An 18,826-nucleotide genomic window follows, 5' to 3' on the forward strand; every position below is an offset into this window, starting at 1 on the left:
CCTTGATCCAAAACAGGTAAAGAATCCACTCAGAGTTCCTGGAAGGCCTGGGTGCATGTCCTTCATTGGGCTGATACATTATTAGGAGACAACATGAAACCCCCCATCTCCCCTCCAGAACGTGAGTCTCTGGAGGACCAGGCCCTGCCCCTGGCCCCTGCCTATCTCTCCGTCTTCCCTCCACACTGTCCAGCCTTCACACTGTGCACTCACAACACACTGACCTCTGGCCAGGGCTCCACTTGCCCCGTTCCTTCTACCTCGGGGCCTTCGCACGTGCTGTTCCCTCTGCCTGGAAGCGCGTCCCTCCCACTGCCGTCTAACGTTGCCCCATCGTCTGGGTCTCAGTGGAGGCCGCACACTCTCAGGGAAGCCCCTCCTGATCTCGACTAGGCTACACCTTCACCCACGTCCCCACTGCCTGTTGTCACCATCAAAGCAACTTACCTAACTATTCAAATAATGCCCGCCTCTGCCCACCTGTGCTTTAAGACCAGGGACCGTGTTGGTCCTGTTCACTGCTGTGCAGTCAGTGCCTGGCATGTAGCAGGGGGTTAGAAAATGTCTGGTGGCGGCTGGAGGACTGAGGAGAGCCCCGAGCTGCAGCCCCGACGTCCCTGAGGGTCCCACGGGGCACAGCTCCCGGCTCTGCGGGTGGAAATCAGTATGCCTCTCCTTTCCGGAGACTGTGCCAGGCTCGAGAAGGCAGCACCCCAAGGGAGGGGATAAAGGCATTCTCTCTTCTAAAGGTACTCCGGCAGCTTTTGGCTGCTGCTGAGCGAGACACAAGGTCAGGGAGCGCCGAAGGGAACCCTGGAGGGTCACGAGTCCTGCTGGGCCGTGTCTAGAGCACAGTGGCAGCGCGCTCCTTGGAAACTCCTACCCTGCCTGGGAGGACACTTCATCTGCCCGGCATCAGAGGACAGGGAGGGAGAGGGACCGACCTCACCCACTGTGGGGGCCGCACGAAGGAGCTGAGCCCTCCCAGCGAAGGAGAGAAGTTAACTGTGGTGCCAAGATTCCTGCAAATCACGCAGGACTCCACTCTTCTCGGGCATTTCAAATTAGTTTTTCTACTCCCCTTTGATGTTTCCGTTCTGTCCCCTGCAGGTTCGTAACATCTCATTACAAAGTGTTTGAATTTGGTCCCATTTGGGAAACGCTGGCTCCCGTGATCGGCATGGGTTGAAGGACGAAGGGGCCTGTTTGGACTTATCAGACGTCGGAGACCCCCAGCCCCTCGGAGGGACAGGGAGGGGCTGGAAGGCAGCCGAGGCACCTGAGACCCCCATCTGCAGCCACAGTGGACAGTCGGTGGAGATGGCCTGACCTACCCAGAGCTGAGAGCTCACTAGGCTGAGGGATTGCAGGAAAACCAGGGCCGGGCACGGTGGCTCATGTCTGTAACCCCAGCACTTTGGGAGACCAAGGCGGGTGGATCACTTGAGGTCAGGAGTTCGAGACCAGCCTGGCCAACATGGCAAAACCCCCGTCTCTACCAAAAATACAAAAATTAGCCCATCGTGGTGGGCACCTGTAATCCCAGCTACTCGGGAGGCAGGAGAATCGCTTGAACCTGGGAGGCAGAGGTTACAGTGAGCTGAGATCGCACCACTGCACTCCAGCCTGGGTGACACAGTGAGACTCCGTCTAAAAAAAAAAAAAAAAAAAAAAAAAGGAAAACCAGGACCCCCAAGGGAAGAAACTGGAAGTGAGGAACTAGTGAGGTTCTCAGGAGAGCGCGGAGAAGGCCCTGGGACAGCTCTGGGCTGGTCGCGCTTCGGCCTGAGGGGCAGCTCTTCGTCCATTAGACAGACCTTTGTTCCCCCGTCTCATAGTGCCAGGCACTCGGCTATGACTGGGCATCCAGGGACCAAAGGCTCCCTGTCTTAAGGGACTTGCAGTCCTACGGCTCAGTGACAAGAGAGAAGGCACGTGAGGTGAGGTGGGTCCCTGCGGCCTTTTGTGATAGAAAGGACACAGGCTTAGGAGTCGGCTGCACCCAGGTGCGGGTCGCAGCCCTGCCACCCACAAGTTAAGTGACGTAGGCAAGGAGCTCAGCCTCACTTTTCTCATCTGGGAAATGGGGATAAATTCTGCACGGTAGTTGAATGAGTGGATGGCTGTGTCCAGGGCCCGGAGTGTGGTGTGCATCCGACAGGCACTTCTCTGCAAACACCTCTTTCAGGGCTCCTGGGAATGAATCTTGCTAAAGACAGGAGAAGAGCAGGGAGGCCGCAGGAAGCGAAGGCCTGGGGGGCCCCAGAGGTACTCACTTGGCTCGAAGGGCAAGCTGCCGGTCATTGGGGCAAACCCACTGGTCATTCCCGCTGCCGAAGATGGTGTCGGCCATGGCTCGGGGCCCCCGGCTGGGGGATGGGAGTCACATCTGAGACGAAGGAGGGAAGAAGAAAGAGTGCATCACTGGGTGGGGTACAGATGGCAGACGGGGTCTCGATGCAGTCAGCCCCTCCACCGCACCTCCATGCGTTGTCCCCATGGATGCCTGGAATCTCACTGTGGGAACCGTCTCTCCAGCAAAAAACTGTTCCTCAAGACTCCTCTTCAGAAGGCTCATGATTCTGGGAGGGTGACCAGGTGGATCATGTGGCCGAGTGCCAAGAGTGAACGTGACTGGCATCAAAGGGTTAGACTCAGAAAGGAGAGGGCAGGCACACCCTTAGCAGTTTTCAACTCAGCCCAGGAGGCCATCTGTTCCCTGCCCCCTCCCAGTACAGCAGGGGCCAAACTGAGCACGTCACCCGGCAGGAGGTACTGGGCTGGGGGGTGATGGCCAGAGTAGAGCAGGGGCTGACCCAACCACGTCACCCAGCAGGAGGGGCTGGGCTGAGGGGTGATGGCCAGACAGGCTGAAACCCTACACCTCTCCCAAGCCTGGGGACCTGGCTCTCCTTCCCAACAGATTCACACCGATGGTCACAATGCCCTCGAGGGGAGGCAAGAGGGCAGGGGGTGGCAGCTACAGCCAGGATCGCCACCCGGCACCGTGCCAAGGGGTGCCGCCCATACACACTGCCATGAGCATGGCATCTAGGGATCCCGCAGGGAGGTGACCCTGCTCCAGGACCCCCAATGGGTCACCTGTGCACCGTCTAGTGTAGCCGGCTTCCTCCTTGCCTCCAAGGACAGGATTATCTTTGGTGATCTATCGTGAGGACGCCGCACATGCATTCTGAAGGGAGAGTGGGATGAGGCTGAGGGTATCTCAATCCCAGAGCAAGAATGAGGGGCTCTCCTGAGTCATCCACACTCCCCTGGTTGAATTACAGCTGGGCCAGCGGTTCTCAAACCCAGGACCCCTTTACACGCTTCAAAAATATCCAGGTTTGAAATCCATTTGGCACTTCCTCAAAATGTTAAATACAGATTTACCATATGACCCAGAAACTCCGCTCCTGGTTACAGACCCAAGACATGTCCTCACCGAAACCTGTACACAAATGTTCTCAGCAGCATTATTCACAACAGCCAAAAAGTGGAAACAACCAAAATATCCACCGACCGATGAATGAGGAAACTGTGCTATTTCCGTACAATGGATTAGTTACAAGGGATTATTATTTGGCCACAAAAAGGAATGAGGTACTAACACCAGCTAAATCATGGACGAACCTTTAAAACAACCTAAGTAAGAAAAGTCAGTCGTAAAAGACCACGTACTGTATGATTCCGTTTATATGACGTGCCCAGAATAAGCGAATCTGACAGGGAAGGTGATGAGTGGTTATCGGGGCTGCAGGAAAAGGGGAACAGACTGCCAGTGGGTTCAGGACTTCTTTTTGGGGTGATAAAAATGTTCCGGAATTAGACAGTGGTTAATTCAATTACCACTTGAATTACCACTTGATGGTTACACAATTTTGTGAATATACTAAAACCACTGAACTGCATCCTTTAAAAGTGTGAATTTTATGGTCTATGAATTACAACTTCAGCACCAATACAGACCACGAAAAAAATGAATTATAACTCATTCATAGGCTGGACATGGTGGCTCATACCTGTAATCCCAGCACTTTGGGAGGCTGAACTGGGCAGGTCACCGGAGCCCAGGAGTTCGAGATCAGCCTGGGGAACGTGGTGAAACCCTGTCTCAACAAAAAGAACAAAAATTAGCTGGGCGTGGTGCATATCTGTGGTCCCAGCTACACTCGACCTCCTCCTGAGCCCAGGAGGTCGAGGCTGCAGGGAGCCACACGACTGCGCCACTGCACTCCAGCCTGGGTGACAGAGCGAGACTCTCTCTCAAAACAACAACAACAACAAAATGCTATAAAAAATTATTGAGGTCGCATGTGGTGGCTCAGGCCCGTAACCCCAGCAATTTGGGAGGCCAAGGCGGGAGGATTGCTTGAGGTCAGGAGTTCAAGACCAGCCTGGCCAATGTGGTGAAACCCTGTCTCTATTAAAAATACAAAAAAAAATTAGCCAGGCGTGATGGCACATGCCTGTAATCCCAGCTACTCAGGAGGGTGAGGCAGGAGAATCGCTTGAACCTGGGAGGTGGAGGTGTAAGTGAGCCGGGATCGTGCCATTGCACTCCAGCCTGGGCAACAAGAGTAAGACTCCGTCTTCAAAAAAAAAAAAAAAAAAAAAAAAAAAGACATTATTAAGGAATCCAGAATACATGGGCTATGACCATTGCTAGTTACCAGAAATTAAAACTGAGAAAATCTTTAAAATTTTGTTAATTCATTAAAAATAATAAACCCATTACAAGAAAAAAAAAAACCACCCCATCAAAAAGTGGGCAAAGGATATGAACAGACACTTCTCAAAAGAAGACATTCATACAGCCAACAGACACATGAAAAAATGCTCATCATCACTGGCCATCAGAGAAATGCAAATCAAAACCACAATGAGATACCATCTCACACCAGTTAGAATGGCGATCACTAAAAAGTCAGGAAACAACAGGTGCTGGAGAGGATGTGGAGAAACAGGAACACTTTTACACTCTTGGTGGGACTGTAAACTAGTTCAACCATTGTGGAAGACAGTGTGGCCATTCCTCAAGGATCCAGAACCAGAAATACCATTTGACCCAGCCATCCCATTACTCGGTATATACCCGAAGGATTATAAATCATGCTGCTATAAAGACACATGCACACGTATGTTTATTGTGGCACTATTCACAATAGCAAAGACTTGGAATCAACCCAAATGTCCATCAGTGACAGACTGGATTAAGAAAATGTGGCACATATACACCATGGAATACTATGCAGCCATCAAAAAGGATGAGTTCGTGTCCTTTGTAGGGACATGGATGCAGCTGGAAACCATCATTCTCAGCAAACTATCGCAAGAACAGAAAACCAAATACCACATGTTCTCACTCACAGGTGGGAACTGAATAATGAGATCACTTGGATACAGGAAGGGGAACCTCACACACTGGGTCCTATTGTGGGGAGGAGGGAGGGCGGAGGGAGAGCATTAGGAGATATACCTAATGTAAATGACGAGTTAATGGGGGCAGCACACCAACATGGCACATGGATACATATGTAACAAACCTGCATGTTGTGCACATGTACCCTAGAACTTAAAGTATAATTTTAAAAAAACCCTTTAGACATGCACGATTTACATATTTTATGAAAAACTACACTTAAAAAGCAATTAGACAAATACATTGTTTTACATTTTTACAACTGTTTTTAATGTTTGGCTTCACAAAAAAAACAGCGGGACATTCATATCTGATTCTTCACTCACACATTTGTGACAGGTGGTTTCACTGAAGTCCATGAAGGACATCCAGACCCTCACAAACGTGCACGATGGCTGAAAAGAGGAGCACTGTTTTTTACTTTCCAGAAATTGTAAATATTTTTCTTTGATATTGCACCCAAACTCAACAAATGGTAGTTTCTTAAAGATTAGTTTCAATGCGGCATCTGAAACCACATCAATGAACTTCTCCTTTTCTGTACATTTGTGAGAGGATAAAACCCGGTCCCATTACTCTTCTTATGAAAAAACTTCTGACCCTGTGGATCTCCAGAAGGGAGTTGGGGGACCCCCAGAGAGGCCCCAGCTCAGAGAACTGCTTTTCTAGGCCAGGGCCACCGGTTGCCCTGACGACGCGCCGACCGCCACCACCTGACCACACGGGTCCCTCTACCCCAGGGACACGTCCAGGCACCTGCTCTTCCAGATCAGACCTGACCCTCCCCAGTGGGCTGCCTCGGCAAAGAGACCTGGACAGCCCCAGGCCCCAAATAGCCAAATGTGGAAACCCCATGGCCAGGCCCAGATCACCCGGGACCCCCCAGATGTAGGCTCCATCTTCTCCCCGATGAGGCTAATGGACAAGCAAGGAAAGACAGGGTCAAAAGTGACACAGTCCTCAGACAACTTTAAACCAGTGCCCCATCCCAGCCTTTAGAGCACTACGGTTTGCTTTGCTTTGTTTTTTAAAAAGTTTGGTTATCTTGTACTTTGCAACCACACCACCCCACACGGGTGTGGAAAGCACTATTCTGTTCAGAGTAAACATTTAAATACACTTTACAGGCTGAACGTGGTGGCTCACGCCTGGAATCCCAGCACTTTGGGAGACCAAGGTGGGCAGGTCACCTGAGCTCAGGAGTTTGAGACCAGCCTGGGCAACATGGAGAAACACCGTCTCCACTAAAAATACAAAAATTAGCCAGGTGTGGTGGCAGGTGCCTGTAATCCCAGTTATTCAGGAGGCTGAGGCAGGAGAATCGCTTGAACCTGGAAGGTGGAGGTTGCAGTGACCCGAGATCGCGCCACTGCACTCCAGCCTGGGCAACAAAGCGAGACTCCATCAAAAAAAAAAAAAAAAAAAAGAGAGATCTGTGAAAATTTGGCTTTTATGTGAACTTACTAGAAGTCCAGGAACAAGTCAGCTCTCTTCCCGTGCCTCAGTTTCCTCGTCGGTACCCAACAGAGCTGTCGGACAGAGCGACCGCCTCGGGTAATTTCAACACCTGATTCTGATGCTGCTGAGTTACATGAGGGAGGCGAGGGAGGCCAGGGAGGCGAGGGAGGCGAGGGAGGCGAGGGAGGCTGCTCCCACATGGGAGGTGGGAACTGAGCCCCTCCCCAGCCCAGTCCACAGGACAGAGGCGGCCACAAGAACTGTATCCTCCATGTCTCCACCCTTCTCACTGCTGTAGCTTCTGGGCAAAGGAACCACAGAGCCAAGCGCTGCAGAGGTCAAGGGAGACGGAAGGATGTTGCCTCCAGGGCTGGGGCCATGGGCAGTGGCAGGGCAGGTTCATTGTCGATGGCAAGTCTGTGGCTGACCACGCTCACAGGGGTGGCCCCGAGCAGAGGTCGGACATGAGAACCCAGGAGAATTCGGGCCCTGGCTCTAGGACGGCTGTGCACCCCCACCCTGCCGTGGCTGGCACCTCCGAAGGCACAGCTGTCCTTCACTCGTACAGAGCAACCTTGGGACAGATGGTGCGAGAAGAACGGCAACTCGAGGAGGCACATTTTGGGAAACTGCCCACGGAGCCAGCTTCGATTCTCCAAACCTCTTCAGCCTGCACTGGCTGCCAGCTCCCTGACTCGGCACGGAGGGCCTCACCAGCCAATCCCCATGCCCGGCACCCGGCACCCCCTTCACCAGGGGGTAAACTGTACTCACCACCACCCAGCGCTCACCTCCCGGGCTCGGATGGATGGCAGGGAGTCTGACCCTTCTCTCTTAAGAGCAGTGCCTTGTGCGTTAAACAGGGACCGTGCCCTTGTACTGATACACGGCCATTTGTCATGAACAAAAATTAAACTGATGAGGGAACAAAATAGGACCTTATAGAAGGTGAGTGGAAAAGCAGGGAGGGCAAAGCCCCAAATTCGGGAGGGAGGATGGAATCGGCCTGGGGAGCAGGGGCAGGAGGTTCTGTGGACAGGGCTGGTGGAGCTCTGAGGGGAGAAGAGGCAGGTTCTGTGGACAGGGCTGGTGGAGCTCTGAGGGGAGAAGAGGCAGGTTCTGTGGACAGGGCTGGTGGAGCTCTGAGGGGAGAAGAGGCAGGTTCTGTGGACAGGGCTGGTGGAGCTCTGGGGAGAAGAGGCAGGTTCTGTGGACAGGGCTGGTGGAGCTCTGAGGGGAGAAGAGGCAGGTTCTGTGGACAGGGCTGGTGGAGCTCTGAGGGGAGAAGAGGCAGGTTCTGTGGACAGGGCTGGTGGAGCTCTGAGGGGAGAAGAGGCAGGTTCTGTGGACAGGGCTGGTGGAGCTCTGAGGGGAGAAGAGGCAGGTTCTGTGGACAGGGCTGGTGGAGCTCTGAGGGGAGAAGAGGCAGGTTCTGTGGACAGGGCTGGTGGAGCTCTGAGGGGAGAAGAGGCAGGTTCTGTGGACAGGGCTGGTGGAGCTCTGAGGGGAGAAGAGGCGGGTTCTGTGGACAGGGCTGGTGGAGCTCTGAGGGGAGAAGAGGCGGGTTCTGTGGACAGGGCTGGTGGAGCTCTGAGGGGAGAAGAGGCGGGTTCTGTGGACAGGGCTGGTGGAGCTCTGAGGGGAGAAGAGGCGGGTTCTGTGGACAGGGCTGGTGGAGCTCTGAGGGGAGAAGAGGCGGGTTCTGTGGACAGGGCTGGTGGAGCTCTGAGGGGAGAAGAGGCAGGTTCTGTGGACAGGGCTGGTGGAGCTCTGAGGGGAGAAGAGGCAGGTTCTGTGGACAGGGCTGGTGGAGCTCTGAGGGGAGAAGAGGCAGGTTCTGTGGACAGGGCTTGTGGAGCTCTGAGGGGAGAAGAGGCAGGTTCTGTGGACAGGGCTGGTGGAGCTCTGAGGGGAGAAGAGGCAGGTTCTGTGGACAGGGCTGGTGGAGCTCTGAGGGGAGAAGAGGCAGGTTCTGTGGACAGGGCTGGTGGAGCTCTGAGGGGAGAAGAGGCAGGTTCTGTGGACAGGGCTGGTGGAGCTCTGAGGGGAGAAGAGGCAGGTTCTGTGGACAGGGCTGGTGGAGCTCTGAGGGGAGAAGAGGCAGGTTCTGTGGACAGGGCTGGTGGAGCTCTGGCCACTTCCTCAGTAAACTGGAGAGACGCGATCCCCAGGGCCAGATCTGTCTCTGAGGTACTCCCAGCTGGGACAGGTAAGAGGCCGGAGGAGAAGGGGGGTGTGTGTGTGCGTGTGTGTGTATGCTGTGTGTGTGCGTAAGCTGCATGTGCGTGTGCAAGGTGTGTGTGCACGTGTGCCTGTGTAGGGTGTGTGCGCACATGTGTGTGCGTGTGTGCGTGTATGTGTGTGTGCACATGTGCAGGGTGTGTTTGTATGTAAGGTGTGTGTGCGTGTGTGTAGGGTTGTGTGCGCGTGTGTGCATGTGTGTGCATGTGTGTGCATGTGTGTGCATGTGTGCACGTGTGTGTAGGGGTGTGTGTGTGCACGTGTGTGCAGGGTGTGTGCGCACGTGTGTGTACGGGGTGTGTGTGCATGTGTGTGCGTGTGTAGGGGTGTGTGTGCGCGCGTGTGTGCGTGCACATGCGTGTGTGTGCAGGGTTTGTGTGTGCATGTGTGCACGTGTGTGTGTAGGGGTGTGTGTGCACGCGTGTGTGTACAGGGTGTGTGTGCGCGTTTGTGTGCGTGTGTGTGGGGTGTGTGTGCATGTATGTGTGTGTAGGGTGTGTGCATGTGTGTGCGTGTGTGTGTGTAGGGTGTGTGTGTGTGTACATGAGCATGTTCGACGAGCCCACAGGCCAAGGCCGCGGCTGGGGAAGGCAGGCCCATCGAGGGGAGGGGGGACATCCCTCCCAGGAGCCCGCCCCGAAGTCTTCGGTTCGACATGAAATTTCCATTTCTCCTTCCCCGCTGGACTGTGGCTCCCCAGAGGGTCCCTACGTCGTCCTCCCTCCCTCCCTGATGCCCAGCACCGGGCCTGCTGCAAAGTAGGTGTTCAGGGAATATCCATTTAATTCAACTGCATTTCATCAGAGAGATATGGCCTTCCTCAGACAAGGAAGAATTCAGAAAACCACCCAGACGCGCTCAGAGCAGACAGTCGGGCTCTAACCAGGCTCTGCGACTGGCTGGCTCATAAGCCTCTTATTCCTCAGATTCCCCACGGGGTCGTCAGCCTCACGGCAGCTCCACCTGACAGCTGGGCTTGCTCCTGGCTGCGGGCTGGTGCCCCCCGAGCCTCCTCTGGGAAGCTGAGACCTCCTGGTGCCACCTCGACCCCGACGGGCGACAAGCTGAGCAGAGGCTGCACTCAGGCCGGCCGGCCCGGCAGGCAGATGCTCCTGAGCCCCTGGTAAAACCCCACAGTACGGGACTAGGAGGGCCCAAGCAGAACAGGGAGGGGAACACGAGTTGCCTGGTGATAATTTCCTGAGAAAATTCCTAGGGGACAGAGGTTCATCAGCCCTGAGACAGATCCGTAAACACAACCCCTTCCTCCAGGGGGATGCAATTCTCTCTCTAAAGTTGAGAGCTCACCACCCCGGGCGTCAGTCACTGCAGACACCACTGCAGATACCACCACAGACATCACCGCAGACACCACTGCAGACACAGAGATGGCCATGAGAGCTCACCACCCCAGGCATCAGTCACTGCAGACAAAGGCCACAGCCACAACCATTATGCAGCCTCACGCGGTCGCTCCTGGGGGCTGTGGGATATTCATCCCAAAAAGAAAACACCTTAAATTCAGGCGCCAGCCACCCCCATGACGACTCTCAACACCTTAATGTAGCACCTTCCAACCTTTCCTAGGCATTACGTACAAATCCTAAATAAAACTGGGTTTTTACTACATACACTGCTTGCTGGTTTTTTTAACCACATTGTGCTTTTCCCACACTATGAAAGTTCTTTAACGATAGGATTTTAAACGGTAACTTGGTATTCTGAATACAACAGGCTTTACCATCTTCCTGTGGGGGGCACACGGCTTGTTTCCAATTTTCCTCGTACACTTTTTAAGTGTATTCTTTGAGACACCTTTTCCACAGCCACGTTCACAGCCACTCAGAGCTGTCCGCGGCAGGCCTCATGCTTGCCCTCTCCAAAGTGCACCCAGAATTGTCCGCCACAAAAATTCTGCTGGCGGCAGCTGCGTCTTGGGAGCCTAATCTGTGGCTCTCCGATTAGATGGTTTCAATAAGGTCACGATCCTCTAGTCACAAAAAACAAACAAACAAAGTCTATTCTTCGCAAACAGTTGCATCTACTGACAAGAAGCCTTCTATCTCCTCAGCAGCAGTTGTGGGCTCAGAGGCTGGTAAAGCCAGCGCCGGCTTGAGAGCCCCGAGTGACCCCGTGGCTGGGGCCGGTCACGTGACCCTCCTCCAGCGACTCTTCTCCGCCCACCTGCGGGTCCCCAAGACGTGCCTCGGGAGCTCGTTCCCGTCCGCACTAGGAGGCAGCGTGAATAGTCATCACTCCAGGAAAACTGGCTCAACCCTGACCTTCCAAATCCCGCCACAGCCACAGCACAGTAAGGAAAGCACCAGCCTCCGGCAGCCGTCAGTCTCTGACACACATCAGACTGACAGACACATCCGGGGGCAAAACCACCTGCCTCCAAGAAGCCTGGAAACACCCCGGAGTCCCCCGCGCGTCCGCTGTGACGGGACAGGGACAGGGAGGGGGACGGGGCGACCATCCCACCACGTGCGGCTTCTTCTCCCCACACCTTCCCCCAGGCCGCCATCGCGCCCCACCTTACACCCTGGCATTTTCACCGCCTCCATCTCGTTTCACGGACACGTTCGGATGTAACTGAGCCTTCACACTCCCTCGGGTACGGCACGAACGAGCGCGCTTTCGTCCGGCCACGGGGTCCCACCCGTGGGGAGAGTGGGCAGCAGATCCCAGCTCCTGAGACCCGCGGATCTGCTTGGCCGGGGTCTGCCTTGAAGTCACGCGCATGAGAGACCCCCAGAGAAGCGCATTCCCACGGGCACGGCCACGCTGTGACTCGGGGGCGACGGTGGCAGAGGAGGCCCGGGGATGAGGGCGCAGGTGTCCGGCACAGACCGTCTCCATGGTGAGAATGAAGGAAATGATGCCGGGCGCACAGTGGGAAAGAGGCAGCGGATGGAGGGGCTGAGGGAAGCCGCTGTGCCTAGGAGGGACAGCCCCGTGCAAAGGCCAACATGGACCACCAGCCGCTGCAGGACACCAGTTCCTGTTGGCCACAGAAAGAGGGCTCAGGTGCGTCACACCAGGGGTGGCTGGTGCCCTCTGAGCCCAGAGCAGCAGAACTGCCCGGCCAGCCCATGGACTGAGGAGGCGTAATAAATGGAGGCGCAAACCCCCAAGTTTGGTAATAAATGGAGGTCGTAAACCCCCAAGTTTGGTAATAAATGGAGGTCATAAACCCCCAAGTTTGGTAATAAATGGAGGTCATAAACCCCCAAGTTTGGTAATAAATGGAGGTCGCAAACCCCCAAGTTTAAGCAGGTATGCTTGTCACACAGTGTTACCACAGCAACACATAATGGATAAAAATGGCATCTGGCAGATAAAATCCCAACCCTGACCTCAGTGTCCAGAACCATTCAGAGTTTGATTTTCCACTTGTGGTACAAAGGCCAAAAGACCAGACGAGGGAGGCAAACAGGAGACGCGAGAGGCAAACAAAACCCACTCCCCACCCTCCCGGTGCCACAGGAAGTACCCGCGGAGAGGGCCTGGAGCCTCCCCAGGTGCCCGGTGCCACAGGAAGGACCCACGGAGAGGGCCTGGAGCCTCCCCAGGTGCCCGGTGCCACAGGAAGGACCCGCGGAGAGGGCCTGGAGCCTCCCCAGGTGCCCGGTGCCACAGGAAGGACCCGCGGAGAGGGCCTGGAGCCTCCCCAGGTGCCCGGTGCCACAGGAAGGACCCGCGGAGAGGGCCTGGAGCCTCCCCAGTGGCCTCTGCAGGGCTGGAAGAGAGGCTTTGTCCCAAATGCTAAATCTGGCACCCAGAGGGCTGGGTTGAAGAGGGGTTGGAGGCGGCCTCCGGCCTCCGTGGGAAAGGACGCTGTGATCTGTGAGTCACGTCTGCCCCCTGCGTGGAGGGGGTGAGTCTGCCATCCCGCCAGGGCGCCGTGCCTCGGCCAGGGCGACAGGGAGGAGACGGGTTTAAAGGAGGGAAAAGAAGCCGGGACAAATATAAAAGGATACTTGCCACCAAGCCGGTGTGTCCCGAGGCCTCGAAGACACCGTGTGGGAGCCTCCGTTCAACACTAAGGTATTAACATCCCAGGGAACCCTTAGCAACAGCCCTGACATCTGCTCTGTTACTACGATACGGGAAACACGAGGAGAGCAGCAAGATAAGGTGAACCCAGACGTCACCATTTCCTCCACCTGCCAGGCCGCGTTGGGAGGATAAAAGACTCAGAGAGGGAGTGTCAAAGGCCTGTCTAAACCCAAAAGGTACCACTTACTCGCAGACATCACGGGCTGATTATGCACCGAGCAGGTTCGAGAGGATTCTGGAGTTGAAACAGGAGCCCTGGGGAAACCAGTGTCTGACACAAACGTCCTTCAAACTCCCCCATCCCGGGCTCCCTGCCAGGCCTGCCTGCTAGCGGCGGCTCCTCCTCCTCCCAGCAGCTCCCCCTCCTCCCTCCCCCTCCTCCCGGCGGCTCCCCCTCCTCCCAGCACCTCCCCCTCCTCCCTCCCCCTCCTCCTGGCTCCAACTCTCCTCCTCCCGGCGGCTCCTCCTCCTCCCTCCCCCTCCTCCCAGCAGCTCCCCCTCCTCCCTCCCCCTCCTCCCGGCGGCTCCTCCTCCTCCCAGCAGCTCCCCCTCCTCCCTCCCCCTCCTCCCAGCACCTCCCCCTCCTCCCTCCCCCTCCTCCTGGCTCCAACTCTCCTCCTCCCGGCGGCTCCTCCTCCTCCCTCCCCCTCCTCCCTCCCCCTCCTCCCGGCGGCTCCTCCTCCTCCCAGCGGCTCCCCCTCCTCCCGGCGGCTCCCCCTCCTCCCAGCTCCGACTCTCCTCCTCCCGGCGGCTCCTCCTCCTCCCTCCCCCTCCTCCCTCCCCCTCCTCCCGGCGGCTCCTCCTCCTCCCAGCGGCTCCCCCTCCTCCCGGCGGCTCCCCCTCCTCCCAGCTCCGACTCTCCTCCTCCCGGCGGCTCCCCCTCCTCCCAGTGGCTCCCTCTCCTCCCGGCGGCTCTCCCTCCTCCCAGCTACGACTCTCCTCCTCCCGGCGGCTCCCCCTCCTCCCTCCCCCTCCTCCCTCCCCCTCCTCCCAGCAGCTCCTCCTCCTCCCAGTGGCTCCCCCTCCTCCCGGTGGCTCCCCCTCCTCCCGGCGGCTCCCCCTCCTCCCTCCCTCTCCTCCCGGCGGCTCCTCCTCCTCCCAGCAGCTCCCCCTCCTCCCGGCGGCTCCCCCTCCTCCCAGTGGCTCCCTCTCCTCCCGGCGGCTCTCCCTCCTCCCAGCTCCGACTCTCCTCCTCCCGGCGGCTCCCCCTCCTCCCTCCCCCTCCTCCCTCCCCCTCCTCCCTCCCCCTCCTCCCACCAGCTCCTCCTCCTCCCGGTGGCTCCCCCTCCTCCCGGCGGCTCCCCCTCCTCCCTCCCCCTCCTCCCGGCGGCTCCTCCTCCTCCCAGCGGCTCCCCCTCCTCCCGGCGGCTCCCCCTCCTCCCGGCTCCGACTCTCCTCCTCCTGGCGGCTCCCCCTCCTCCCGATGGCTCCCCCTCCTCCCGGCGGCTCCCCCTCCTCCCAGCGGCTCCTCCTCCTCCCAGTGGCTCCCCCTCCTCCCGATGGCTCCCCCTCCTCCCGGCGGCTCCCTCTCCTCCCAGTGGCTCCCCCTCCTCCCAGCTCCGACGCTCCTCCTCTCTTGCCCAGACAGGGGCAAGTCTTCCTCATCTGCCTTGGAACCTGCTGGGGCTCCCGGTGCCCCTCTTCACGTGCAGCCAGAGGTCCGGCTGTGTGACTCCCCCACTCAAACACCTTCAGTGGCTCCCCACTACCAAGGAAGAAAGCCCAAGCTGCCCTCAAGGCCGTCCATGATCCGGCACAAACCACCTTCCATTCTAGCAGCCACCTCACCCCTCTGCAAAACTGGCGCTCCAGCTGCCCAGCCTTGTCTCTGGCACCTCTCACCTGGAACGCCTTTGGTTCACGCTGTCCACCTCCCCCAGCTGCGGGTGGCCCAGCAGCACCTCCCCTGGGAACTCTTTAGCTCCCCCCATCTGGCCCCCGTTCCGATTGAGCCCACCTCCCTCCCATCGGCACTTCATTCTGCCCGCATCCCGGGGTCTTCAACCGTTACCCCGATGCCCAGACACGGTGGGTGTCCAGTACTCCTCAGGTGACTAATTGAACCATCAAGAGTTTGCCACTCACCAGAACTGTGTAATCAGTCAGGCACCAATAATTCTTTCTGAGACAGGGTCCTGCTCTGTTGCCCAGGCTGGAGTGCAGTGGCACAGCCGTAGCTCCCTGCGGCCTCCAACTCCTGAGCTCAAGTGATCCTTGTGTCAGCCTCCCAAGTCGCTAGAACGACACGCCTGGCTAATTTTTAAATTTTTTGGTAGAGACAGGGTCTTGCTCTGTTGTCCAGGCTGGTCTCAAACGATCCTCCTGCCTCAGCCTCCCACGTAGCTGGGACTATGGGAGTACGCCACCACGCCCAGCCCGCCAATAAAATCTTGTCTTAAAAAGCGCCTCACGGAATAAGGTCCAGCCTCACTGGCCTGAAATTTAAGGCCCAGCAGTGTGAACCCGTCACCTCCTTCACCTGCCTCTTTCCCCCTGCCACACCTGGGCTCTCTATGGACCCTCCAGCCCCTGCTGAGACTCCCGCAGCCTTTCTTGTCTGTGCTCTTTGAGGAGCAGCGACCCCGGACATGCTGCCCAGGACCCCGTCCGGGGGCCGCCCCACTTGGTCACAGAGCTAAGCGTCTGCTACTGTCCTCAGCAGGACCAACAACAGCACCTTTCAGTTTCCTTGGCCTCGTTCGTCAAACACGCGCTGGGTGCTGACGAGGCACCAGGTCCTTGCCCAGCAGCTCAGTCTCGCTGTTCGAAGGCTGGGCGGGGTTGTTCTCCTTTGTACCCCGCAAGGCCTCGCATGGGGCACACGTAGGAGGTTTCACTGAATCCTGTGGGGTCTTTTTTCACCGAGGATAGTAAATCCTTGGGCATCTTTAATGACAGGCAACTCCCCCTCCAGTGGACCCCAAATCCCTACTCGTCTCTTTGTCTAACTGTTACTGTTCTCCTTCCCAGACAGAAACGCCCTGCAAAGCCTCCAACCCAAATGGTATGTGAAATAACCTACTTCTCCCCCATCTCGTTTCAAGTGCCAGCCCTCAGCTTTTAACAGCCACAGCTCTGCCTACGTGTCCCCAGAGGCATAGCTTGCATTTGTCTCTTCTGAAAGGCCTGAAACAGGGTAGGTAGAACTTCTGTATCAAGGCAATCACGGAGCTGAAGGCAGCAACAGCAAGGTAACCAGGCTGGGCGTGGTGGCTCGCACCTGTGATCCTGGCGCTTTGGGAAGCCAAGGTGGGAGGACTTTTTGAGCCCAGGAGTTCAAGACCAGCCTGGGCAACAGACCAAGGCTGCGTCTCTACAGAAAAATGTAGAAATTAGCCGGGCACGTTGGCATGCACCTGTAGTCTCAGATACTCAGGAGGCTGAGCAGAAGGATCACTTGGGCCCAGGAGATGGAGGCTGCAGTGAGCCATGATCGCGCCACTGCACTCCAGCCTGGGTAACAGAGCAAGACTCTGTCTCAAAAAAAAAAAAAAAAAATGTACAGGCTAACGAGAGAGAGAGAGAGAAGAAAATGAAATTCAAACTTAGTGCAAAGGTGACCAGAATAATACGCAGGTACCCGTGGCCCCTGGGCTCTCTCTGCCTAGAACACGCCCAAGTCCTCCCGGGCTGCGGGCACCGGGCTTGGGACGGGCAGTGTCAAGTGTTCAAGCTATTTGTCTTTGAATGCAGAAATGCAGGCCTGCTTCCGTTTACGTGATTTATGTGGGTCTGGAACGTCCCAGGCAGGCGGAATCTTTGCAGAGGAAACCTGATTTCAGCTCCCACCCCGGAGCTGCTTGTTGCAGGAGCCCGAGAGAAACCTCTCCATGAAGCAGAGAAGCTTCTGGGGAAAAAAGAAGGCCCACCCTCCTCACCTGCCTGAAAAAGTCCCCGTCCTCGGGTGTGCGGAGTCCTCGGGTGTGCTCCAGGTCCTGGGGAGCAGCGTCCCACACCCCTGCCTCCCCCAGCGGCCTCTGCACTGCCCAGCCCAGACTCCAGCTCCCAGGTGGCTCTCCGCGGGCCCTGCCCGGTACTTCTCCAGCCTTCCTGGCCCCACCTCACCAGAGCCAGGGTTTACTTACAGCCAGCAGCCAAGGCCATTCCCGGCTGACCTCGCCGGCTATCTGTGGGCCCAGCTGTCTCCTCTTACTCACAGAAACACAAACAGACGTTTCTCTGTTGCAACTCCAGGGTTAGGCACTGCCCTGCCTGGGAACCAGCTGTCCAGTTCTCTGCACACTCCCCATTCTCCTGGCAGACGCTAAAGCTCCAAATAAGTAAGGGTGCCCATAAGGAGGCCAGCTGAGGGCTCAGGCAATAGTGGGGGACCTAGAACACGGCTTGGGACTGAGAAGGCGGGCAGGGAAAGGGTCAGACACAACCACTGGCACTTAGGTAGTTTTCAGGGCTTCTAGGAGGAGCCCTCAAGTTAACAAATGTCCCTACACATGCTCAACCTGACCCTGCGCTACCAAACTGGGAGGGGGGAAGCCACCTTCATGGGTGCTGCCCACCTGCCAGGTGCCGCTACTGGCCGGCCAAGTGGAATCATCACAAGCCCAAGACGCAACCATCACTCCTTCCAGAAAAGAAGAAACCAGCTCGAGAGGTGCAGCCACTTGCCCAAGACCCCGTAAGCCGGCACCAGGTGCCTGGTTTGGCCCAATGGAGCTGGGCTGAGCCCAAGTGCTTTCTATCCCCCTCCGCCTCCCAAGGCACTGGGTTGCAGGTGTGGTGCCCAACGAAAGCAATACGCCAGGGTATTCTCCGAGCACCTGCCCTGCACCCAGCAGCTGGGAGCAAGGAGTTCCCAGAAACTGAGTTGTGCAGTAATTGGCCAAAGAGGAGTTCTGAGAAGAACTGGGCCGGGGCAGCCTGAAGGGGACGGCAGAGGAGATGGGCTGGATGTTCCCCGGGGCAGGCGGGGCTCGGATGAGAGGTGTGAGGCCTGTGGGACCTCGGTCAGCAGCCTCCAGCGCCGCTGTTATCCCACCCTAGGCCCTCAGAGCAGAGAGGCACAAAGGAGCTGGTGTGGGAGGCCTGGGGCATTTTCAAAGACAGCCCCTGCTCCCCACCAGACCCACTGCCTGAACCAGGTGTCACCCAGACCTCAGTCACCCCACAGTCCTAAAGGGTACCCCGGCTCCAGGCTCCCCAGCTCAGACCCGCCCAATCCTGCCATCAGACAGGCTCTCCAAAGGCCCTGCTCCACCCAGACACCTCAAAATCAAGCCCAGGGTCCTCATCTGGGAGTTCACGGCCATCCACAGGCTCTACCCTGCCGTGCCATATTTGTCTCCAAACAAACACCAGGCATCATTCCTTATGCCCAGGCTCAGGTCTCCCCACACTCCATACTCACTGCCCCCAGCCAGACCTCCCCCCATCCTCACTCACTGCCCCCCACCCAGGCCTCCCCCATCCTCACTCACTGTCCCCACCCAGACCTCCAAACATCCTCACTCACTGTCCCCACCCAGACCTCCCCACATCCTCACTCACTGTCCCCACCCAGACCTCCCACATCCTCACTCACTGTCCCCACCCAGACCTCCCCACATCCTCACTCACCCCCACCCAGGCCTCCCCACATCCTCTCTCACCCCCACCCAGACCTCCCCACATCCCTCACTCACTGTC

At 57.1% G+C, this 18,826-nt stretch overlaps 1 protein-coding gene across 21 annotated transcripts in view; it reads right to left on the reverse strand.

Annotated features, from left to right (window-relative positions):
• LOC105471483 (rabphilin 3A like (without C2 domains)) overlaps positions 1-18,826 on the reverse strand; it is a 243,403-nt gene that overhangs the window by 134,271 nt on the left and 90,306 nt on the right. For 14 of the 21 annotated variants that reach the window (XM_071082057.1, XM_071082061.1, XM_071082058.1 and 11 more), the window contains one exon: positions 2,277-2,389. In XM_071082057.1, the coding sequence (XP_070938158.1) occupies positions 2,277-2,353 (77 nt within the window). In that variant the 5' untranslated portion in view covers positions 2,354-2,389. The other 7 variants (XM_071082053.1, XM_024789763.2, XM_024789744.2 and 4 more) reach the window with 7 other exon arrangements.

Source organism: Macaca nemestrina, chromosome 17 (genome assembly GCF_043159975.1).
Source record: "Macaca nemestrina isolate mMacNem1 chromosome 17, mMacNem.hap1, whole genome shotgun sequence".
Lineage (NCBI taxonomy): Eukaryota > Metazoa > Chordata > Mammalia > Primates > Cercopithecidae > Macaca > Macaca nemestrina.